This window comes from Porites lutea, chromosome 6 (assembly GCF_958299795.1).
Source record: "Porites lutea chromosome 6, jaPorLute2.1, whole genome shotgun sequence".
NCBI classification, from domain to species: domain Eukaryota; kingdom Metazoa; phylum Cnidaria; class Anthozoa; order Scleractinia; family Poritidae; genus Porites; species Porites lutea.
The window spans coordinates 7,240,556-7,266,218 of NC_133206.1; the positions used below are offsets into that span (position 1 = coordinate 7,240,556).

At 40.3% G+C, this 25,663-nt stretch overlaps 2 protein-coding genes and 1 non-coding gene across 3 annotated transcripts; 1 reads left to right on the forward strand and 2 right to left on the reverse strand.

The window, feature by feature from the left end:
- Positions 1 to 7,591: 7,591 nt before the first annotated feature.
- LOC140941827 (uncharacterized) lies at positions 7,592 to 9,347 on the reverse strand. The gene is made up of 4 exons (XM_073390835.1): positions 9,252 to 9,347; positions 8,609 to 9,157; positions 8,038 to 8,518; positions 7,592 to 7,899 (listed from the first exon to the last, which is right to left on the reverse strand). Exons 1-4 carry the CDS (start codon positions 9,345 to 9,347, stop codon positions 7,592 to 7,594), a joined length of 1,434 nt encoding a protein of 477 aa, XP_073246936.1.
- Positions 9,348 to 19,398: 10,051 nt separating this feature from the next.
- Positions 19,399 to 19,471, reverse strand: Trnad-guc (transfer RNA aspartic acid (anticodon GUC)). Its single transcript has one exon. It is a non-coding gene; the product is annotated as a tRNA-Asp (tRNA).
- A 2,301-nt stretch (positions 19,472 to 21,772) lies between these two features.
- LOC140941828 (uncharacterized) lies at positions 21,773 to 23,734 on the forward strand. Its single transcript, XM_073390836.1, has one exon. The coding sequence runs from the start codon at positions 21,773 to 21,775 to the stop codon at positions 23,732 to 23,734; it is 1,962 nt and encodes a 653-aa protein (XP_073246937.1).
- Positions 23,735 to 25,663: the final 1,929 nt, after the last annotated feature.

Genomic DNA, 25,663 nt, shown 5'->3' on the forward strand with positions numbered 1-25,663 from the left:
TTGTGCTTTTCTTAATTGCGGCTAGTTAAATTGAAACTTCTCGGAAGCTTTCTATTTGCATGTAAAAAAAGCTTGTTTTCATGAGAAAAGTGCTTCGAAAATGTCCACTTCCTCTTCCTCATTAAAGTTGTCAAACTTGCTAATAATCTAGTTTCTTTCACTTAATGTACTTAAAAAAAAGGTGCCAGATTGTTTCTCATGCAAACGTTAGAAGACAGTGAACATACTGAGCGAGCCGTGGGCAATTACTTCCATTTTTGATAAGAAAACATACTTAAATTTTTTGACGTTCAAGGGATTTTGAAATTTATGTGTTGCTTAACAAATTTATTAACAAGAAAAAATTACTTATTTTGCGGGTGGCGTTGGCGTGTTCACTCGACAATTCTTTTATGTCTGTATTGTGCTTTTCTTAATTGCGCCCAGTTAAAGCGAAGCTTTTTTGAAGAAATTAAATTCTTGGCTAACTGTATGAACGGATCAGCTTAATTGTAAAATTATTTTTGTTCATTGTGGTCCTACAATATCCATTTTGTCCTCTATATTTGATTTAGAACTGCAGTCAGAAGGTGAAGCCTCTTCATGCCAGTATTTTTAAACACACAGCGGACTTGACATTTGCTCCGGTTGCGGTACTTCAAAGAGAGTGGCGAAATTGAAATGAAATAAAATAACCAGGTTGCGTTTTCATCGATTCTTCTGTGTACGCAAATATCGGTTTCTACCACAAAACAGATATAAGTTTGAACCCAGCACATGGCCTTTAACCAATCAAGCCCCAACAGTGAACAACATAAGTCTTCTTCACCAATTTCAATAACTTATCAATATCTTAATCAAATTCTCCATCCAATTCCTTAAGGAAAAGTATGGAGAGCAGTCTAGAGATTTTAGCTCATACAACCTAAGACGTTATCTGTTCTTATTCAGTGCTTAATAGCAGGTGTCTTTTTCCACTGAATGAGAAATTGTAAGATCTGTTGCTCCTTAGGATAACTGGGAACAGGCTCATCATGAATGCGATCTGACACTTCCCGTAACCAATTACCAAGTATTTCCCATCATGAGCAATGTAACCTTCGATCTCTTTCATTGTAATGTTTTCCATAGTTCATAATATATAGATTTAGCCAGGGCTAAAAGCGAAGCTCTCGTTAATAAATTCATAATTTAAATCAAACAATAAACTTGTAATCCACAGATCAGGGCACATTCATTTGACGTTTGAGGTAAAGGCTAAGTGATTTTAGAGAAAAATAATTTGACAGTCCAAGAGTGAAACAGCTTTTACATCGAGTTATTAAATAGTCTTATTTGTACACCCAAAACTAGCAATCATGTTCGATCACAGTAGATTAGGCCTGGAAAACAAATAGACCTACCTATTCGTCTATTGTATATGCATTAACTGTTGCATCATAATGTGGCATTGATCACCACTCTCTCCAACATTGCTCCGTTTGAGAGACTATGGATAATTGGACAACCCCGAAATATAATTTTAAGAAACACACGCGCCACGATAGTCCATGGTGGCAGCCAATTTACACGTTGCATTCCTCTGTCTAAAAGAGACGCCAAAATAAAAAAACAGGCCGGATTTTTTGTGTTCGACAAGTTTAGTTTACTAGTAAATCTTGGCGACGAATCTGGTGGCGTGTAAACCAGCCTTTTAAACATACTTTTTCTTATCACGTCTCAGGTAAACAGTACTATTGAGGCCCTTGTTTTTATCATACAGACCTCGGACAGAATTTGTTCTTTGTTGCCCTATTTAAACCTATAATTCTGCAGTTTTTCACAATTTTGCAAGAGAATTTGCACTCATTCAATATCCACGACGATCGAAGCACGCGCTTCCTTTGCACAACAAATTATGGCATTGAATTATGAAACGTTTTCATGAAGAGAATTCTATAATGCCAGGACTTCCAGTTAGAAAAATCTGGTCCTATGTGAAATGCAGGGTAATATGGGCTTTTAATGAAAACGATAAAAAATTCCCAAAATCACTTTTCGGCCAGCCGGACGGGGCTCACTTTTGACAGGCACCAAATTTGCAGTGCGATTAATAGAGTTACCATTTACGCTTCAACATGATAGATGAATTGTTATGTTTAGGTTTTATTTCCCTTTATTTATTAAACTGCGTATGGTTTTGTCATGTGTAATCTTTAAAAGCGAGTGATATTTACGCGCGGCGTTTTGAGTATTCCTGCATGAGATGTTTATGTTCGACTGGATACAACCGGTGCAACGATAAAATTGCGAGAGGGACTACTAACAATCAATAAAATAAATATAATTCGGTGAAACATGTACAGAGACAATAATTTTCATTCACGAAGAGAAGTATTGAGAGTAAAGTGTCTTTGAAAATCATGAGTCAGGTACGTAAGCATAATCTTATTTATGTTTTAAGCCGGCTTCCAGGTGTTTGCTCTTTTTCAAGATGAACTCGAGGCAAGAAAATCGCTCAGAGCTTTCTGTTTACCGCCAAAATCATAACTAAATAATCTTCGGAACATTTTCTTTGAATTTGCGGTCAAAAAATGTCTAAAGGCTTTTTAAACCTGATACTATTGTAGGTTAGATCATTGCTCGTGTATAAACTTAAGCCGCATAAACCATACGCTCGACTTCAGGAAACCGAAAATAAGAACACATCAAAGACAACAATTTCTCAGGCTTACCAGTCGAGATGCTGCTTCTGAAGGTCATCAAGTGTTCCAGAATTTTCAACTCTCTTACGCTTCAAGCAAGGGCAAGTGAGTAAGCTCATTTTTGAAAACGATGCCATCCGAAATCGGATTTCCAATGACTTTGACAAGCGGTGCATTTGTCAAGAAAAAGCGCAATAAACAAACCAGCCACGAATTACAGAACAATCTTGATAGCAGCTGTATTTCATTTTGTACACCAAGTAGAAAAAGCCAGTTTAAAACATCACAAGATGACACAAAACTCTGTAAGCTCCAGCTATCAGTAAGCAAGTTTCCAGACGCTGCATAAATTTTCCGCATGAACTCACCTGTCAAATTTTGACCAATCAGAACATAAAAATTGGACGTAGCGCGTGATCAACGCGTAACAGTGAGAAAAGTAAAAAGTGATTGCCTTCCCCGCATGTAAATATAAAAGCCGGTTGAATTTTCGCGTCCGAGGTCAGTTCGAAATCAACATTTTAAAAGTGCGGCTCATGAACTCGACTTATTTCATATGCTTTTTAAAAAAATTGAACTTGAGCCTGCGATAATTGAAAAGTAGCAACCTGTCAGCGGATAGGTTAAAAAAACACTCGAACTCAGTGGTTCGATACCTGAGCCCGCGATTGGAACAGGCAATACTGGTCAGCAGAAACACTATTTTGACAGCTGTCAATTAATCAAAACATGGATGTACAATATCAGGTTGCAGGCTCCCAAACTAGCTAGAAAGTGTGAGATTAAACATTGGTATACCTGTGGTGCGGACGGACGGAAGGTCGGGTGGTCGGTGTACGGTCACGTGATTGCCGAAATTTCTAAGATGGATCGATTTTCTAAGCTATGGGACTTCGAATTGAGCCCGTGATCAAATAAAATATCAGCGCAAAACTTTAAACACTACGTGACCTCAATAGATGAAATGAGCCCGCGATACCCCCAAATGAGCCCGCGATACACTCAGGTGATGATGGTCAGCGTATACTCTAGTTTGACAGCTGTCAATTAAGAATGGCGAATATTCGAATAAACAGACTACGAGTGTGAGTATCTTGAATTGGTAAGTGTGACATATTATATCAGCTTACTTGTAGGGGCAAAACGACTGGTCTTTCACCTGAGCCCGCAAGATAGTCATGTGATAATTGTCAGCGGATGCCTAATTTTGACAGCTGTCAATCTAATCGTACTCATACGGATAGCTTACATAACTAAGAGGCTAGTCAAGTTGTGCAAGATCTATTGTGACATTTGACATCGGCTTACATGAAGCGTGTGTACGGGTGGGCGTACGCTACGTCACAACCAAATTTTCTCAGATGGATAGTTTACCAAATTTTCTTACCCATGGTGCTCCGCTCTGCGCGCGCTTCGCGCGCGCGAGGAGCTCCGCTAAAATGGATCTGCTGGTGGCTCATCTTATCTCCCAGTTGTCAAGGCTTCTCTGATGGCGGCGGGTATTTGCCCTTTCCGCTTCATTTTTAGCTGCGTCATGCGGTGCGTTGTCTAAACCTATACTATTTTCGACTCAGGCAACAGTTCACCTAGAAAAACAAAGTCCAGAACTTTAATTTTATGTACTCCTGTTCCCACCCAGTAGCATAGGGCGCATCGGTTATGCCTTTTTCTCGAAGTGGAATTTCATTAGTTTGAAGTGAAATAAATTAACTCCGATGACATCATAACCTTTTGCCTTTATCTCATGAGTAAAATGCGCAGATAAGGTCGTGTGCTATTTTTGGTTGGTTTAGGTTTTCTAGTTACGTTAAGGTGGATAAACCTCTTCGTTTTCGATTGGTTAGTTAGAAAATAAGAAACGTTTTCATTGGTTAATTCACTTTTAATGTGGAGGAGGAGGAGGAAGACGAGGAGAAGGAGGAGGGAAAACAATAAAAATGAGGAGAAGGAGGGAAAATAATAGCAATGTGGAGGAGGAGGAGGGAAAATAATACAATTGTAAAGGAGGGAATAAAAAACTAAGGAGGGGAATGAAAAATAAAAAGTAAAATCAAAAAGGGAAAATAAATCAGTTGCGGAGAAGTAGGAGGGGTGTGGGGTAAGTGAAATATTGTCTTTCGTGCTAAAAAGAGCTATTTTGCCTTTGCCCTCATTAATATGCACGATTTGCCCGCCAAAAACCAGTGAAACAGAACTGGGACAATCAAAGCAGCAGGAAATAGGACTTGCATAATTACGTTACTTCCCAGTGATGTTAAATCACAGACAAGTTTGACTTTACCCCTCAGACACTATGAATTAACCAATGAAAACGTTTCTTATTTTCTAACTAACCATTCAAAAACGAAGAGGTTTATCGACCTTAAAATAACTAGAAAGCCTAAACCAACTAAAAATAGCACACGACCTTATCTTTATGACATTGCTGCGCATTTTACTCATGAGATAAAGACAAAAGGCTATGACGTCATCGGCGTTAATTTATTCCACTTCAAACTAATTAGATTCCAGTTCAAAAAAAAGGCCAAACCGGTGCGCCCTATACTACTCCACCCCTTATCTGTTAAATCTAAAATGTAAGGGTATGGCTGGTCGATGCATACGCGCATTAGAATCCTCTGGTATGCTGCATGCTGTCAACTTAACTAAACCACCCATTTCGATTTTATTAGATACCTGAATATTCTCCCAGGTTTGCCCGAAATGAAGAAAAGTATCACGGTGTTTATAAGAACAGAAAAAAAATGGATGATTTGTTGTCTTGTAACATGTGACTATACGCGCGCGTTACCCTTGCGTGCACCGGTATAAAATGATTACAACACTCCCCGGGATTGATTGCCCAAAGGTAAATCAACCAAAAAAGTTCTGAAGCAAATGATAAATGTCCAACGTTCGATGCAACTGACATAACTGACGCACGAAACTCTTAAAAATTCAAGTTCAGTGTTCGTAAGTGTCCTCAAACAGGCTAGAAATTGGGATGCATATACCGCAAGTCAACTCTTAAGACAAAACAAGACATAAAACGGATACACTAAATGAACTTGAATAACAACGATCTCAAATAGTCAACGTTTTAAGCATCTCTAAGAATGTTACACTTCCAGTGGTATGAGATGTTGACCTGCGCGTCTCAACACGGTCGGTCTCCTTTGCGCATCTGTGTTGAGAACTTGAATCTTTGCTGACCGCACAACATTGTCCCTGCTCTTCAATAGCTCCGTGACTTTGGGTAGCTTCCACCAACAACGCGCAGATCCTTCTTCCTTGAAAACGACAATGTCTCCTACTAATGGATTGTTCGATATAGCTCCAGTTCTGTTTCGGTGGTATTCACGCAACCGTAAAAGATACTCTTTACGCCATTGCTTATTAAAACCTTCAAGCAATCTGAATTGGTATCTTGCTGTCTTTGTCAATGACTGGAACGTACTAATAACATTGCAGTGTCTCTGGTGTGGCATTGTGGCGATTTGACGACCATATATCAAGTCTGCAGGAGTGAGTGGGTATGAGAGTCCTCCTTCATCGTCATAGATGTAGGTCAATGGCCTGTTGTTCAGAGTAGCTTATATCTCTACGACTAAGGTGCGGAGTTCCTCAAACGTTGATAAGGATCGTCCAACAGATTTCTTTAAGCACCGTTTTACACTACGCACGAGTCTCTCCCAGAAACCACCCAACCAAGGGGCTCCTTCCACGATGAACTGCCAATCAACTTGTCTGTTCGCAAGGTACTGTTTCACTTCACTAGACCTTGAAATCTTCATAACATCCACTGATACGCACTTAAAGGTTTTCGCATTGTCCGTCAACAACTTTGCTGGAAGTCCTCTTCGGCTAACAAATCTTTGGAATGCTTGTAAGAAAGACGTAACTGCCAAACTCTCAGTTAACTCAAGGTGGACAGCACGTGTTGATGCACATGTAAACAGGCAACAGTATGCTTTGCTGCGGTTCTCAGGAGACCCAGAATTGAGATGGAGTGGTCCCGCAAAATCTATCCCTGTGCACGTGAAAGGCAGTCCCTCATAAACACGATCTGTAGGCAAGTCAGGGGAGGGGGAGCAGTGAATGGTTTCCCCTCATATCTTCTGCATATGGTGCATTTTCTGATTACTCTCTTTACGGCTTCTCTTCCCTTCAGAACCCAATGTGTTTCTCGTATAGCATTCAATGTCTCTCTGACACCATCGTGGTGAACATGATCATGTCCCTCCCTGATCAATAGTTCTGTGTATCTGTGGCGCGAAGGTAGCAATGTTGGATTCTTGCTTTCTTCGGTTGTGTATGCATTATTGATCCGACCCTTACAGCGAATAATCTTGTCCTCATCAAGATATAGGTTGAATTGGTTCTCTCACAACCATGAAGAAGGTTCTGTCGTTCCGTAGCAAATGAATGAGCTTGCACACCTCGGATCCATGTGACCTTTGCAAAGTTTAGATCTTCAGCCTTTAGTTCCTTACTCTTGACTGCACCTCTGTCTCCCCTCAGTAACCGAATGAATTTCAACACGTAAGCAGTAACTCGCAGCAACTTCAACTTGGACCCTTATCTTTCAATGTCCATTATTTCTTCCAGATTCTCATACAGTGTTCTTTTGAGCGCTGCGGTTGCTAGTGAATGTGTTATCGCAGGTGTGTGCTTAACTAATTCTTCAGAAGTCGTGTTAGGTGCTGATGTAGATGGTGTCTCGGACCACAAATTTGAAGGCTTCCTTAAGAAGGTCAGTCCAGACCACCACAATTCACTTTCAACAAGATCCTCCCCAGAGCAACCTCTTGAGGGTTTGTCGCTGGGTTCATGTTCCCAGGACAAAATCTCCACTTGTCTATGTCTGTCAGTTTACAGATCACGTCCACCCTATGCTGAACGTATTGCTACCACGGCCTGTGGTTCTTGATCCAACAGAGTGTGGTGAATCAGTCTACCCAATAGTACACATCTACTTCAAATGGCAGTAACTTGAACGCATTGAAAACTGTGTCTACTAGTTTTGATAAAATGTAAGCACCCATGAGTTCTAATATTGGGATTGATTGTTTCTTCGGTGGTGCAACCTTTGTTTTGGAGGCAATGAGCCGCACGTCAACATCTCCAGCTTCATACACTGTACGCAGATAGACAACCACTGCAATGGCTTGTTCAGATGCATCACTGAACTCATGGAGTTGGCGACAAACTGGCTTCTTCTCTCTGACGAAGTAACACCTGGGGATATTTAATTTGGCTAAGGATGAAAACTCATTGAAGTGATGGTTCCATTTTGCTAACATTGTTCCCTCTAAACGGTCATCCCAGTTCACTTTTTCAACTCAGAGTTTCTGAAACCATATCTTCATGTTCACGACGAAGGGGCTTAACAAACCAAGTGGATCAAACAGTTTGGCTGAAAGCTTAAGCACTGATCTTTTCGTTGGGGGCAGAGAATTTAGATACTCCATGACGCTGACAAATTCAAAACGTAACTCATCACTCATAGTGTCCCAGTTCAATCCAAGGATCTTCACCTCTGACTTGTCATCTTCTTCTTTCATTTCCTCGCTGATCCTTTGCCTTACAATGCTTGAATTGGTCTTCCATTTGCGAAGGTTGAAACCTCCCTCTTTCATGATGGCCTTTGTCCTTTGATAAACATGAATAGCAGGTTCATCATCACTGGCTCCACCAGGGAAATCATCAACATACAATGAATTAGCTGGCAATTCTGATACTTGTGGTTCTGGTTCCTTGTAATGTGATAAATGATGCTGAATTGTTCCGTTCAGAATTGCCAGACTCGAAGTCAGTCCAAATACAAGTCTACGAAACCTGTACTGCACAATCTCTAGTCTCTCCTCCTCAACGTTCTTAAACCACAGAAATCTCAATTGGTCACGGTCAGCCGGATTAACTGAAATTTAATGAAATGCTTTCTCAATGTCAGCTGTCAGTCCTACAGGATAGCTTCTGAACTTGGCCAGTACTTCAAATACATGTGGAGTTAAATTTGGGCCATTTTCTAAACAGTCATTCAACGAGTAGGTATTCTTGTCCGCTCTTGCTGAGCCATCAAATACGATACGCATCTTTGTAGTCTCCCTGTCTTCTCTCAAAGCTCCATGATGTGGTAGAAAATGCGCACCCTCGAAATCTTCCTCATCTTTGGGAACTAACTCTATAATCCCAGCTTCTAATTGTGCCTTGAAAATGCTGTCATACTCCTGAAGTAACTCCTCATCTTTCTTCAAAAGTTCTTCCAAACAGTTAAGTCTGGTGACACACAGATCAAAGTTGTCTGACTGTTTACATGTTTGTTCTCTCCAAGGAAGGTCAACCTCATACCTTCCTTCATCCTTGTCAAACTTAATGAATCTTAAAAACTGCTCATCTTCGTTTACCTTGCTTGATGGCTCAGTAATCCCAGCTGATTCAATGTCCCAGAACCAGTTTAAACTATTCGCTAATTCTGTAGCCTGGTTTTGGCTGTCCATGAAGTCATATGGTTTCTGAACAATTAGAATTTGATGTGGTGAAGTGGGCAGTTCCACTGTCCCCCTTTGTACGCCTAGACACGAGCCATCCAAATTTGCTACTAACTACCACCAATTTGTCATCTCCACGAGCAACCTCCCCTGTAATTATATCCCAGTAGTAGTCAGAGCCTATCAACACATCTATATTGTCATAGTTGTCCATGTTATCTGAAATGCAGTCTACTAGGTCTTAATCTTGCAAATGAGGGTGTTCATGGAGTGAAACCTCGGGCAGCCTGACCTTCTAACAACGCATGAAGGTAATTAAACTTGCCAACGGAGGAAAGGTCAGCATTCTTATTTACAGCGTTGTCAAAACTATCCCAAAGTGACTTAAACTTTGTTATCTCTCCGTTAAACTTTGGTAACACTAGCTTTGGTAGACGTGGCTTGGTTGTAGACTGACTACGACCTGATTGAGTAGGCGGAATTGGAGGAAGTTCATTAACGGAACTGGATGATGAAGGTCCGACATCTTGACTTGTTGTGAAATTAGTTTGAAATGCAGTACTCGGTGATGACCCGGATTCACCCTGATGAATTTGACCTGAATTTTCTGATGAGGCATGTTGGTTATCTTGTAATGGCATAGGAGCTTGATTTGGGTTATTGGTGGCTGTATGTTCCTCTGTATGATGATTTTGTGCCGAACCATGTAAAGACGAAGTAGACAAAGAAGTCCCGCCATTTTTCACCCGAGCACGTGCGATGGCGATTTCCCCCTTTGTCTGTAGAATCCTCGAACGGATTTCATCCGCTACCTCAACTTCCTCTTCGATATGATCAACTGAACATATTTTTGTAATCTCCTCGTCGAATCCCGCAAGTAAAATTAGCTTTTCATCCAATATTCGCTCAACAACTTTCAAAGGGCTCCACATGATATCTTCTAAATCGGTGTGTTCGAGAATAGTTCTTGCTTCGTTTATATTTTTTGTTGCGACGGTTCGATGTCCTCCACGTTTTACCCGCAGGCGATCTAACTTTTCCTTTTCTTCTCCCTTGATAACTAATGAAACGACGCGACAAATGAAAACGACTCAAACGAATGCAAACCTCTGGCCGCGTTGGGCGCCATGTTATAAACACAAAAAAATGAATGATTTATTGTCTTGTAACATGCGACTATACGCGCGCGTTACCCTCGCGTGTTGTTGTTGTTATGTGCCTCGATGTGGATTGTGTGATCGTGCGACCAAGATGGCGGGTGGAGAGTTAAACGCGTGGAGAGTTTAACAGCACAGAATTTAAGAGTTTAACTGTACAGAATTTAACCCAGAGCATGAGTTTAACGGTGGAAAGTTTAAAAGAGCTGTGGGCAAAAGAATTTCTTCCCAATATCCGAAAGAAGATCCGCAAGGAAATCGACTCGCTTAAAGCCAGTCTTCTCGACCTCAAAAAAAGGTTCGACGAAATTGAAAAGTCTCAAAGTTTTATTTCACAGAAATACGACACTATGATATCGGCGATCAAGGACGTAAAAGAACACAACGAAGGCGTGAGAAGCCAAATTAAAGAGATCAAGGAAGACATAAGCAAGCTCGGCAACGATGGTTTTAATGTCGAGGTCAACTTGGATGAGCTCGAGCAGGTACGCGCGACGAGACGGTCTCGAAATAACCGGTATTCCAGTGGTACCTAATGACAGCCCAGCGTCGCTGGTGAAGGAAATGTCTGAAACTATGGGAGTGAACCTCAACGAAAACGACATATCGATCGCTCATCGTTTACCCCCAACGAAGAAAGTGAAAGACCGACTAATTGTCAAGTTCACTCGAAGAGAGAGAAGAGACGAAATTTACAGCAAGAGGAAAAACTTAAAGTCCAAGCGGACTAAAGATCTCCCGTCTGTGGTCTGCGAGCCGGGATCTGCCGTTGTAAGTCATAAAGTACAAATTCATGACAGTGAAAGTTTAACGCCATACAGAAAACGACTACTGGGCAGAATCTTACAACTCAAGCGCGACCACAACTACAAGTTTATTCGGACGGCTAAGGATAAAATAATGCTGAAGAAAACAGAGAGCTCCACTACGAAATGTTTTGTAACCCATGAGGAATTCGAAGACTTTCTTGACGAGCACAATTAATTAGCTATCAGTTTAATTATATTACGGAGGTAAAAATGGCTGATTACCAGCAAGACGTAAGTAATTGATCACCATTTTATGATTTAACTGATAGAGAATTTCATGCTATGGTTGGCAGCTGGCCGGATAGGCGTCATGATCGTGACCTTTACGATCTCCTCCAAAGTCCAAATAAATTCGACGAGTGGGACCCAGATTTAATGTTAAATACCCCCTGCTCAGAATATTATTCAGTCTGTAGCTTTAATAAAATGCTCGTAAATTCAGACGCAAAATCTTTTTCAATTCTTCACTGTAATATTAGAAGTTTATCTAAAAAACTAAATCTATTAGAAGAACTATTATGCTCCCTTGACTCCAAGCTGTATATAGTTGGAATTACAGAAACTAAATAAGGTGAGAAGTCTATTTCTAATGTAAATATCACACGGACTCGCCAACAAACGCAGGTGGAGCTGCTTTATGTATAGCTGATAATCTTAAAGCTGTACCTAGGCCTGACATTAAATTTGACGTAGCGCTAGTTGAATCCTGCTTGGCAGAAACTGATGCTGGTGAAGGTAAAAAGAAGATCATAACAGGTTGTATCTACAAGCATCCCACTTGTAATTTAGAACAGTTTCGCAACCGACTAAATGATATAATCAAAACAATTAATCCCAATAGACAAGAAATTTACATCTTTGGAGATATGAATATAAATTTCCTGAAATTCAATGAACATGCTCAAACTGAAGAGTTTTTAGATATGGTTTATGCCAATAACATCTTGCCGATTATAACTAAACCTACGAGTCCCACGCCGTACTTTACACTATTAGGAATCTTAAAGTTAGAGAATATCTTTAAATTAAAAATTGGTGTTCTTGTGCATAAGATTCAATATCAAAAAAAGGATACACCTCATGCCCTCTATGACTTAGTTCAACCGGCTTCAGCTGTCCATAATTATAATACCAGGTATGTCACTAATCAAAACCCGTGCAGACCGTTTTCCAGAACTAATTATGGCCTAGCAAGGTTTAGTGTAGTGGAATCATAGACCTGGGAAGCAACACCTACGAAAATTAAGTGTCTCCCCTTGAACAGTTTTAAAAAAGAATATAAACTCTTTCTACTTGACAGCCAGGCATCTTGAACAACTCTAATCTGTTACTTAGCTCTATTTATTTAATTATTAAATTTAACTAGTATTTTTTATTAGTACTGTATAACCTCCACCCACTTGCAACCGCTCTGTGGTAGTAGCCGACTCGAAAGCTTGGCTTCTTTGGCTGCTACGCACTCTTTTCCTTTGTTATGTTTAATTCAATGTATAATTAACTCTGTTTTTTTACTTCTTCTTTTTCTTCCTTATTGTTGTTGTATTGTAATTGAATAAGTGTAAAAAAATGAACTTGAACTTGAACTTGAACTTGATCAAACGTTTATCTATCCCTAACTCCGCAAGTCCATCTAGAAACTTGTTCAGCGCACGAGGCTTGATAACTTCATTGTTATGAGGGAGTAACACATACTCAACTAGCTCAGCGATGTTTTGGCGGGAATAGTGCGTTTGTTTCGAAGTAATTGTCTGCTGCGGTCCAGAAAAGAATATCTTTAGACGCGGCCATACCATGCAGCAAATCAAAAGCGCGCTTTTCCGGCACTACTCGGGAAAGATGATTCAAAACATCTTTTATTCTTGGTTCATAATCCTCGCTTTCATCACCAGAACTTTCGCTGTCTCCATGTTCACTCTCGTGTTCTTCTTCTTCAACAAAATGTATCTTTCTCTTCATTTTGATAAGTACCCGTGACAGACTTAGCTTCAAATGATCAACGTAGCGGTGCGTCACCTCTTTTATAGCATTAGAAATCCTAAGCTTGAAACAACAGGGGCTAATACATCTTCAATAAAACCACTGCCCTCTTGTACAAGGACTCGCTTCTTTGTTTTGTAAGGGACATTTGGACTGGCCAGGTCAAGTAAAGCATTCTTATATGGCAGCAATATCCGCTTATTTTCTTCGGGGATAGGAATGTGTCCCATGAGTACATTTTATAAGACTTGGACTAGTGCGTGTAGTTGCTGTGGTGTAGCTGTCTTTGAAAGAAACTGGCGCTGATAAACAGGGCAATCAGCTAACAGTTGCAGAAAACCATGATTGTTGTTCACTACACGAGACAGTGTTTCAAAGTGAAGTGGGCAGTCTTTTATAGAATCTCGTGGAGAAAAAAAATGACACGAGTGGGCGAAGGATAGAAAACAATAGAATAATGAGGAGGAGGAGGAGGAGGAGAAGAAGGACGAGGAGGAGGAGGGAAAAACAATACGCAACATTCTAACTTATTCTCAGTCTACATTTTGCTCCTGAGGAGTTGACATGAGTTGGCTCTGTTCTGTCTGCGAAAAATCCTTCAGTAGAAAAGATAATATGTAAAGGCACGTGATGTCTTAACACTGCAATGCTGGTCTCGCCCATTTCAAACAGTTCCAATATTTTCACAGAAATGTCAGCGGTTTCGCTTCGAGCATCCTTTCACCTCCATGATTGCCGGAATGATCTGATCCGGAAAAACGGACTGGGTTCGATCTCTATTGCAAAAAGCTTCAGAGATCATTTACCCTCCTCCGGAGAGGATCGTTTGGTGTTATTTACAATGTCAGCCTGCGTATACACAAATGTTTGTCGCCATGCCACGCATTAAATTCGTCAAGGGAATTCCTACGACTTTGGAGCAGGATTCCTATTTTGAAGTGAACAAACGGAATTTGATCGTGTTTGATGATCAGATGATTGACGCCAGTAAAGACAAGCGAATTGTGAACCTCTTTACTCGTGATTCTCATCATCGCAATCTCAGCGTGATTTATATCGTGCAGAATCTATTTCATCTGGGGAACGGTAGCCGCAGCATAAGCCTAAACAGCCATTATCTGGTGTTATTCAAGAATCCACGAGACAAATTGCAAATCTTGACTCTGGCCAAGCAAATGTATCCCGGGCAGACGGATTTCTTTTTAAATCATTTCGAAGAGGCTGTAAAAAGACCTTTTGGTTATCTTCTGATTGATCTGAAAACTGCTACCCAAAAAATTCATGAGAGGACACAGAGGCTTTTTACTGGAAGTACCATCCCACGCAGCGATGTTTTCTCCGCGGGCAGCTAATCCGACTTAATCCCATTTAATATGTCGCGCTCCTCGAAAGTGCGAAAATTTTCTTGTCGTGTATTAGATTTCAGATACATTTTCTTAATCTTCATTTCGCGCCAGAATAAATTAGTTTGCCCGCAAAGGGCTCCTAAAAAAATCACAAGGTTTGTCCCACTTCGAGTCCACCTTCTGAAGATACGCCGGCTTGGTAGCTGGAATACATTGCTGAGGTGAAGATCTGGCATTTTTTCCTCCTCGTCGTATTTTCTTCACGACAAATGTTTATATTTGTAGTGAGAATGCAGCGCATATCGGTGGATTTTACGTCATGCAGCTTGCTACTTCTGAAAGAAGAGTGCCGGATTTCATCGTTTTGTTCATGTTTATTACTGTTGGCAAATGTAAGGTAAATGAACCGACCACTGTAAGGTAAGAATTGAAGTTTTAAATTTGTTACTCGGCGAAAAATCGTGGAATTGGAATTCGTGAAACTCGTGAGTATTACCTCTGTTACCTAATGTCATGCGATGACTCCTCGCTTTTTCGATGCGTAACACGGATACAAGTGATAAATTTCTTTCGCAAAGTGAAGTATAATTTACTTAACGAGACCATTTGACGAATATTTCTCGTTATATGCTTTATTCATATTTGCTTGGCTTATTTAGGCTACATGCCAGGAGTTTGATGACAATGTTTGTGTGCTATAATTATGCTGATAAGTTTTTGCACCTTTATATTGAAACTCATGTAAGCCAAACGTTTATTAACTCTAGCAAAACACTCTTCTATTATGGAGGAACTTTTAACGTCTTTCGGGGCCCTAATATGGTGTCAAATTTTTAGGGGAAGGGAGCGCGAGGCAAACGTCCGTGAGTACAGTGTAAGCCAGTGATTCTTTAGGTAGAGCTAACAAACATAGGCTGCACTTTAGGTGGCACACCCATGGGTGCAGTGTAACCAAGTGATTCTTTAGGTAGAGCCAACAATCATAGGCTGCACTTTAGGTGGCACACCCATGGGTGCAGTGTAACCAAGTGATTCTTTAGGTAGAGCTAACAAACATAGGCTGCACTTTAGGTGGCACACCCGTGGGTGCAGTGTAACCCAGTGATTCTTTAGGCAGAGCTAACAAACATAGGCTGCACTTTAGGTGGCACACCCATGGGTGCAGTGTAACCCAGTAATTGTTTAGGCAGAGCTAACAAACATAGGCTGCACTTTAGGTGGCACACCCATGGGTGCAGTGTAACCAAGTGATTCTTTAGGTAGAGCTAACAAACATAGGCTGCACTTTAGGTGGCACACCCATGGGTGCAGTGTAACCTATTGATTCTTTAGGTAGAGCCAACAATCATAGGCTGCACTTTAGGTGGCACACCCATGGGTGCAGTGTAACCAAGTGATTCTTTAGGTAGAGCTAACAAACATAGGCTGCACTTTAGGTGGCACACCCATGGGTGCAGTGTAACCCAGTGATTCTTTAGGCAGAGCTAACAAACATAGGCTGCACTTTAGGTGGCACACCCATGGGTGCAGTGTAACCCAGTAATTGTTTAGGCAGAGCTAACAAACATAGGCTGCACTTTAGGTGGCACACCCATGGGTGCAGTGTAACCAAGTGATTCTTTAGGTAGAGCTAACAAACATAGGCTGCACTTTAGGTGGCACACCCATGGGTGCAGTGTAACCTATTGATTCTTTAGGTAGAGGTAACAAACAAAGGCTGCACTTTAGGTGGCACACCCATGGGTGCAGTGTAACCCAGTGATTCTTTAGGTAGAGCTAACAAACATCGGCTGCACTTTAGGTGGCACACCCATGGGTGCAGTGTAACCCAGTGATTCTTTAGGCAGAGCTTACAAACATAGACTATACAGGTGTACATCAGATGGTAACAAGTTTTCCAGTTAAAACTTTGTCATAAAGTACTATACCATGGCACTTCGACTATTTCATTATCGCGCTTGTTTTGACGCACAATTTATAGTCAGGAGAAGTCGTATTGTCTAAAACCATTGCAAAAGACAAATTTACACACATCACAGCGTTAAGGTAAGGTAATACACGGTATTTCCTTCAGGTACATTTACATTTTCTGTTAGGTTATAAGCGATTAAATCGCATGCAGCGACGAACAAAGCCGATGCGAAGCCGTCAGATATTCTAGAACCGTGTTATTTACAGTGCTGTGCATTATTATTGCTTAACTAACTAACTACGCGCTAATGGAAATAAGTTTCGGCCGCTTTAAATTTTGAAACATTTCACTTGTACTGTATAGTCATAATTGGAGCGGAAAGTTAGCACGCGAGGAGGGCGATTCTGCTGTGGTTTCTGTAGTGTGGGAGATATTACGGCAATGAGGCTCCCGAGGTCCGTTCTGGAAATCACAACTACATGTAGGGTGAAATGTATTTTGCGTGCAGACGTCTCCTTTTCCAGGTTAGGTGAAATAAACCGTACCAACGGTTTGTTTAACAAAGCTCCCGCGAGACGGTTTCTTGGTGATTTAATTAATTTTTCCGATCCATTTTCTTTTCATCTCTATTTTCGCAGCTTTTGCGATACAAACTAAATTCATTTTTAGTTGTGATGGCATTACACTGCTTAATCATGACGGCTTTGGAAGAAACTGAATATATTGCGCTTCGCGATTTCGCAAAATCGCTGCGGGAATTAAAAAATATTTTCTTCCAAAAAAGCGTTTTCACGCTTCTTTCTCTAGTTAGTCATCTCGTTTGTCTCGTTTTCTAAAGGTCCTTGAGAACAGAATAAGACAATATTTTATTACCTACAACCTAAAAACCTGATTTTTACCAAATCGAAACAAAACTGACCTCTGAAATGGAAGAAGAAAAGCCTTTTATTTTTGCCGGCTTCGGCCTACCGACGCGATCGTGTCTGTTTTGCTTTCATATGATGACATTTTCCTGACAGAAGGGTGTCGGGAAAAACACCTCGCGCTGATCATACGTGACAAAATCCGTCGCGCCTAAGCTAATTAAGAAAAGTCTCCTCGAAAGCTCCATACAATTCCTTATAACAAAATTATAAGGAATTGTATGGAGCTCTCCGGGATACTTACAGTGCAAGCCCTTTGTGTCCCCTCATGTCGGTTGCGATCAAACGTCCTGCCCAGTGAAGAAGGCTAAAAATAAGAAGTAAACTAAATTGAAATGAAGACTTTTCAACTACACTTTCTGTATCTGTTTTATTCATATATCTGAGTTTTAGCGCTAAATAAGATATAGGAAACCGTTTTTCGCGTTGCTTGGTGATCACTTCTCTTATTCCTATTTCTCTTTTAATAAACTTTCAATGAACCAGGCTCAAGTTACTAAACGGGCAACCCTATTGTTCCTATTGTAGTATTCACTCATCAGTAAACCTATACCGAATTAGTATGCAGGAAGGCATGTGAATATAAATGATTTACCTATACCTATACCGAATTAGTATGCAGGAAGGTATGTGAATACTAATGATTTACCTATACCTATACGTATACCTATACACCAACTGGGGTTAATTTCCAACATAGTAGACTTCTACCATAACCAGTTTTTGAGGACCAAATTTGGAAGAATTTTGTGTTTAGCGAGGAAATGACGGCAAAAATGCAGCGTTCGTGCAGGTTAATGCACCGTTAACCAAGAAGACCTAGGGACGAGGCTGAGTTGTTTTGGTTGTGCACTTGAGAAATGGCGGACATTTCATTCGTTTCAAGAGTAAGAACTAGACGAAAAAATACCTAAAAACATGGCAAAAACAGCAAGAAGACAACTCGAAGGGCGACATCTGCTATATTGAGAATATTTGCAGAGCTGGACAAACCTAAACGAGCACTATCGAGGATGAACTTAACATCGATGGATCGATGAAGGTAAGCATGTTTTAGCCATGTTTTTAAACTAGGATTTATTTTGAATGAATAATAAAACAGTTATTGAATTCGGCTTTTGTATCATATGAGGAACTATGGAGATTTAGGAGGGTGTTATCCGCCTCGGCCTACGGCCTCGACGGATAACACCCTCATCGATCTTCATAATTCTTCATAAGATACTCAGCCTCATTCATTAATTTTTAATTAAGCGGAACCCATATTAAGCGGTAGAATAGTTTATTATTTCAAACGTTTCTTCGAATATTTTTAATTGTTATATGACTGAGTCTGTTTTCGCCATGCGATTGGTCAATTTACTGTCCGTAACTTGCTATACGGACCAAAATTTGTAAAGAAAATGCTCATTTCGGAGATCTAAATCTCTTTACCTCGGAAAAAAGGTTTAAATAAAGTTATAAGACGCCTGTCAACCTTGAGGACTTGGATGTTGACTTTGGCCTTCAACATTTTAAACTGTGTTTATTTGTGAACGAAGGCGATGAAGAAGTTAACTCGTAATCTTATCGAAGAGGATTCTAGTCAGTGTTTGAAAATTTTATCGCGGTACACAGTTAAGAAGACGAAAATAGACTGGCAGAGATTCGAGATGTTTTGCCTAAGAGAAATGAGTAATTCCTTCGACAAATATGATAACAAACATACCTGCACCCGATTATCTTGACAAGCTTCTTTGCCATTTGCAGTGTTTTTTCAACGAAAGAAAGATAGTAGTGATAGACGGCACTAGGGCGCTCAAAGGATGCCGCCGCCGCTATTGTTTTAAGGCTATTGTTCTAAGTTGTCAATCAAATTAAAAATTCAAGATGGCGCTCGGAGAGGACTCGGAACTTAGTTACTTATGAGTATGTAAAAGTGAACTGATATATGTGGATAAAGGGAATGGCTTAGACATGTGGTACAGAATTTTTGTCCTCTGCGCAGTACGCATGCGCAGTGTACTACGCATGCGCAGTACCGAATCTTGTGTAAAAACGTTCTAAAACGTTTTTAAACTAGTCTTAAATGTTTATTAGGGTTATAAGTAAAGAAAAAAAGTCTTTCCCAACCTTGCTAGCATCGCAAGATTAAGAAAGAACGAGCTGACCGGGAATCGAACCCAGGTCACCTGCGTGACAAGCAGGGATACTAAACCACTGTACTATCAGCCCCTTTCCGAGTTAATCACAACAAAGTAGTCAGGTGGACAATGTTTATTTTATTATTATTATTTTTCTTGTAATTAAAGTTTAACAATAGTGTGATTTTATTTCTATGAGAAAGAAGAAAAATGGTGTAAAGTGAGAGATCACAATCATGTCACAGGGGAGTACCGCGGAGCGGCCGATAGTTCATGTAACCTAAACAATCGGCGTACAACACACATTCCTGTATTCTTCCATAATTTGCGTGGATATGATTCCCACCTCATTATGCATAGCATTACAGTCTTTAGTTCTACTGGACCAAAGTCTGCAAAAGCAAGGGATTAAAAAACACTCAAGCAGTCAGAGAAATCTTAAACTGTGAGTCTATGATGCGACACATTCAGAAAGAACTCTCAGATCCATTGGAACAAAGACGTTTGATGGTGATCGCAATTAAAAATCATTTTACCTTATGAAGAAAACCTTATAAAATAGTTAAAAATTTAAATGGGTTACAAAGTTCCTTCACATTCTTGCATTCTTGTTTCGGTAAATGTAAACTTCGTTTAAAAGTCTCTTGCAATTCTAAAACAGCCTCAGGGTAATCGTAGATGTTTCTGACTCCTACAATGGCGGTTTTCTTCACTAGTGTGGGTAAAGCGTACTGTTCATCTGACATTTCATCACATGCGTAAAACAAATCTTGGTGAGGGTTATACCAAAACCAAATGTTTCGCTCCACATCATACACATACAGGATTTTGTTGAGGACTTTACTCATTTCTACTGCCCAGCCTGTTCCGCCCAAGCAAACTTTTCTTTCTGGTTGAAAATAAGTAAATGCCAGCACCATCTCAGCTTGTTTCACCACATGATAATTTCGGTGGATATACTGTAAACTGATCGGGTTTGTTAACTGTTTGTTGAGACGATTAGCCACTTGGGTTGTCAGAGGAATCGCTTCAGCTAATTGTTGATGAGTTAAGGGTTGTACGGAGGCTTTTCTGGGATTACAAGGAGGAATGAGAACATTGACCTTCAAACCATAGTGTCTTGCTAACTTTTCTGCTTCTAAATCCACACCATTTGCGCCACCAGAGATTACAGTAAAAGCCATCGTATTATGTGTTGATGAGTAGAACCCAACTTTAGTTTTATAGAAGACCATTGACGTCATTGCCCAGACATGTTCAATTCCCATAGGACTTGATCTTTTCTGGTGCATGCATCTCGTAGTAAGAAATAGCTTTTTGAAAAATTTGGTCCATCACATCTTTGTTCAAGTCAAATAAATAACGGTTTAAAGTGTCAAAAGTAAGATTGTGATAGCTGATGCCCTGTATAATAACTTCATGTATAAACTTTTTGTATCCTTGTAGTAGCGAAGGGTCCATTTGCTGTAAAATGTCCTCGAATCTGTTGGACTGCTCAGTATTGATCTTGTGAGGTAGTTGGTCCATCAGGAAGGAAGCACTGTTGCTTGTTAGCCAGTAACTTAAAAAATGCCGTGGTTTCTCTGTTCACTTGATGAAATACCTCTCGGTTCAAAGCAAACAAGTCGTAATTCAATTGATCAAAGGTCATGCTTGTGTTGGCCAATGTCTCAATCATCAAGGCTCGTATAAATTCTTGGTAGGAGGCAAATTGACGAGGCTGTACTTTTCTTAACAGCTGTTCCAATTTAGTAGACGGTGTCGTAGCCCCCCATGTCTTTCGGTTAGATCTTGTACCAGCTGTTCTTGTTTTTGAACCAAAGTTTTCAGTCTAGCCGCTTCTTCTTGGAGTCTCTCAAACTTTTCCTTGAGCTGTTTAATCTGTTGCAACAACTGAGCGCAATAAGCTAGTGATTTACTAGCGATGTTGATCCACTCGAGCTCACACATAATGAATGAACTGTGTTGCCCATGCATACTTATATGAGCTGGTCACGGTCGAATGATTCATCCAACTTAATGTATTTGCGTTGAGACTCTGTCAGCTTTTCCTTGAAAAACAGTGTGACAATGACTGGACTATCCTGATTGAAGTCGGAAATAGTGTTATTCCATTCTGTCACAGTCACTTCTAAAATGTCCACCAAATAACTCCGCATGGAATAAAATTGAATGGGGTTACATTCAATCAGCGTTTTTTCGTTATTATAAGCGACAGACTTCATGATGGTTCTGTTTCCATCAATGCTTTTGGTTAAATTGCAAGACAAAAACAGAGGGCGTAAATTGTCTGTTCCATGAGATTTAGGAAGTGTGGAAGCTTTCACAAGACGAGATTGATGCATTGATTGCTCAACGGAAGAAAAAATTAAAAGATTTGGATTACATCAATATGGGAGTACCCATGGTTGAAATCCAATTAGCAGATTTGCAGGAAAAAGTCATTGATGAGTTGTTAGATGAAGGAGTGTCATTAGAAGGCATTACTCTACACATGGTCAACGAACGTTTACCAAAAGAAAAACTGACAAAGAAGATTTATGCGGATGATTTGATCTTTGCCGATATTGAATGTTTAATTGATAGCAACAAAACATTCATCCCGATTCTGATCTGTTTTACAAAAGGACGTAGCAAAACGATCTATCACCACTGGGGTACGAATTGTGTGAGTCTATTTCTCGACACAGTTCAAACATGGGCTGAAGAAGAAAAGCAGGAAAACGGAGGAAAAGGAAAATTACCAGAGTACACAATATTCTTTCATAATTTGAAAGGCTTTGATGGCGTGCTGACGACAAATACCCTGTACAACCAGAATTTAAAAGTCACTGATCAAATGGGGACAGGTACGAAGATGTTACACTTCAAGCATCACAATCTGATTTTCAAAGATTCATCGAACTTTTTGACTATGCCCCTTGCGGCATTTCCAAAAACTTTTGGTTTGACAGAACTGAAGAAAGGATTTTTCCCGCATAAATTTTCCATGTTGGAGCATTTACACTACGAGGGCAAGATCCCAGACCTTAAGTTCTTTGAGCCCCAGCACATGTCTAAAGATAAGAAAGAAGAATGCGAAACTTGGCATGCAGAGCAAGTACTCAAGGGGGAGACTTGGAACTTTCAAAACGAAATGCTGGACTATTGCAAAAGCGACGTCCAATTGTTACGAGAAGGTTGTCTGAAGTTTGCTCAAGACACCAAGAACGAGGCAGGATTTAATCCACTGAATCAATGTATTACGATTGCCTCCACGTGTCATTATTTCTGGCGGAATCACCAGATGCAGCCGAAAACCATTGCCGTAGAACCAGTGCAAGGATGGGGTGGCCTTAAAGTGAACCAAAGCAAAATCGCTTTACAATGGTTGTATTTGGAAGATCTCAAATTAGGAGGCAATAGAATCAAACATTCCCGCAATGGAGGAGAACAAGTACTTCAAATCAAGGGTAGCAGAGTCACTGTGGATGGTTATGATCACATAACTAAAACAGTGTACGAGTTCCAAGGATGCGAGTACCATGGATGCCGTAAATGTAAACTGAATGGCAGGCATGTGAAAACCTTTCACCATCCAGATAGAACGGTAGAAGAAATTTATCAAGTCACCCAACGAAAAACAGAGCTGTTAAAAGAAGCGGGTTATACAGTGAAGGAACAATGGGAGTGTGATTTTAACAAAAAACTTAAACAATGTCCAAACTTGCAAGAGCAAATCGATAAAATGTCATGGGTTTCTCCTTTGAACCCAAGAGAGGCATTCTTTGGAGGCCGAACAGGCATGGCCAAATGTTATTACCAGGCAGGCAAAGAAGAAGAAATTTTATATGAGGATTTTACGAGCCTTTACCCCACCATCAACAAGTATGGAACGTATCCCATTGGGCACCCTCACATCATTGTCAACCCTGTGAACCAAAACATCCAAGATTACTTTGGAATTGCTAAAGTCAATGTCTTGGCACCAGAAAAATTGCTGCATCCAGTGTTACCGGTGAAGCAGAATGAAAAATTGCTGTTTCCTTTATGTGTCAAATGTGCAGAGGATCAAGCAGAACAACCCTGGTTTGAACGGACCAATCTCTGTCCACACAGTGATAAAGAACGAATGATGACAGGTACATGGTGTACTCCGGAGCTGCTAAAAGCAGTCGAGAAAGGCTACAAAATCCTAAAAATCCATGAAGTATGGCACTTTCCTGAAGACCAGAGAAAAGAGGGGTTATTTGCACCGTATGTGAATACGTGGCTCAAGCACAAAACAGAAGCCAGTGGATGGCCGTCAGGGGGTAGAAACAGAAGAACAGAAAGCCACCTATATCCACGATTACAAAGAACACGAGGGGATTGATCTAGACCCTGAAAAAATAGAAAAGAATCCAGGTCGTAAACAAGTCGCCAAATTAATGATGAACAGCTTTTGGGGCAAATTTGGCGAGAACGAGCATCGCACACAAACACAATCAATTCAGGATCCGGACACATGGCAGAAAATTGTTCAAGATCCTACCATTATAGTTAAAGATGTGCGTATTTTTAACGAGGATGTCATGGAAGTCAGCACCCTGAAATTTGAGGATGCTTGTCAAAGCAGTGGAAAGATCAATATATTCGTCGCGGCCTTCACAACATCTCTGGCTCGTTTAAAGCTATATTCCGAATTGGAAAAGTTAAACGAGCAAGTGTTATACTATGACACAGATTCAGTGATTTACAGTTACAAGCCTGGAGAAGTGAAAATCCCTACAGGAGTGTTTCTTGGTCAAATGACGGACGAATTAGAAGGAGACACCATAGAAGTGTTTGGATCGGCAGGACCTAAATCGTACTGCTATCAGACAGCGAAGGGTAAAACGGAGTGCAAGAACAAGGGGACCAAGAGTTCCTTTGAAATTAACCAAGTGTTGAATTGTAACTCCATGATGCAGCACATTCAGAAAGAACTGTCACATCCTTTGGAGCAAAGAAGACTCATGGAAATAGAAATAAAGAATCATTTTGTTACAGATAACACCAACAAGACGGTTAGTTTAACAGATTTAGTGAAAGTGTTTGGTGTCAATTGGGACAAGCGCGTGATTGAAAAAGGAACAGGACTGACATACCCCTATGGCTATGTGAGGTTGTAATTTTTGCATGTGCTAAGTTTTTATTTTGTTGTAAAATAGAGCACAGTTGGCTTGGTAGCGCGAGCTCTAGTTTATAGTGTTGTAAAATAGAGGTAAGGTCTGCATGGTGGCGCCAACCAATAAAAGGTGTTGTTGTTACAAATTTTTGAGTGTATGGTTACTGGTGTGAAAATTTCCCAATCCTTAAACCAAAGAGAAAAAATCACAAAAAACTTTAACAAGGAAGAAAATTCCCAAACCTTAAAACAAGGGAAAATTTCCCAAACCTTAAACCAAGGGCAAATTTCCCAAACGTAAAACCAAAGAAAAAATACCCTAACCCTAACCCTAACCCTAAACCTACCCCTAACCCTAACCCTAACCCTAACCCTAACCCCAAACCAAAACCGTAACCCTAACCCTAACCCTAACCTTACCCCTACCCCTAACCCTAACGCTAACCCTAACCTAAACCCTAAATCCTAACCCTAAATCCTAACCCTAAATCCTAGCTCTAAATCCTAGTCCTAAATCCTAACCCTAAATCCTAACCTTAACCCTAACCCTAACCCCGAACCCTAACCCTAACCCTAACCCTAACCCTAAATCCTAACCCTAACCCTAAATCCTAACCCTAACCCCAACCCTAACCCTAATTCCTAACCCTAACCCTAACCCTAATCCCCAAGGACTGGGGTTTAACCCTATCCTTATTAGCATTTTAACCCTAACCCTAATCCCCCAAGGACTAGGGTTTAACCCTATCCTTATTAGCATTTTAACCCTAACCCTAATCCCAAAGGACTAGGGTTTATTAGCATTTTAACCCTAACAAGGAGAAGGACTGGTACGAGTGTAAATAAAAATGGGATGACTCAGCATTTTTCAGAAATAAAACAAGTGTCAGTGTTAAAATAACTGTCAAAATGCAGTTGGTATCCATGCAAGATTTGGAACAAATAGCCTATTGGCAAGAAAAACGTTTTAAAAGTAAATACGGGTATAATCTGTACAACCCAGTGCTTTCAGTGGAGTTAACAGAATTCGCAGACAGAGTGGTGAGAAATAACGTAGCAGTGCAAGAAGAATTTCAGTTGGAACTCACAGTGCACCAACACAGAATACCAGAAAAGAATGAAAATTTGTTGATGTCTATGAGTGATGGTTTATTA

Excerpts from the sequence above, each read along its gene's own strand:
- LOC140941828 (XM_073390836.1), top strand. The coding sequence starts at position 21,773 with ATGGGAGTACCCATGGTTGAAATCCAATTAGCAGATTTGCAGGAAAAA.
- LOC140941827 (XM_073390835.1), bottom strand. The coding sequence starts at position 9,347 with ATGGACAACTATGACAATATAGATGTGTTGATAGGCTCTGACTACTAC. Across the intron at positions 9,158-9,251 it reads GTGGAGATGACAAATTGGTG|AAACCATATGACTTCATGGA; the intron begins GTAGTTAGTAGC and ends CTAATTGTTCAG. Across the intron at positions 7,900-8,037 it reads CAAACTGTTTGATCCACTTG|CCAAATTAAATATCCCCAGG; the intron begins GTTTGTTAAGCC and ends TTTCATCCTTAG.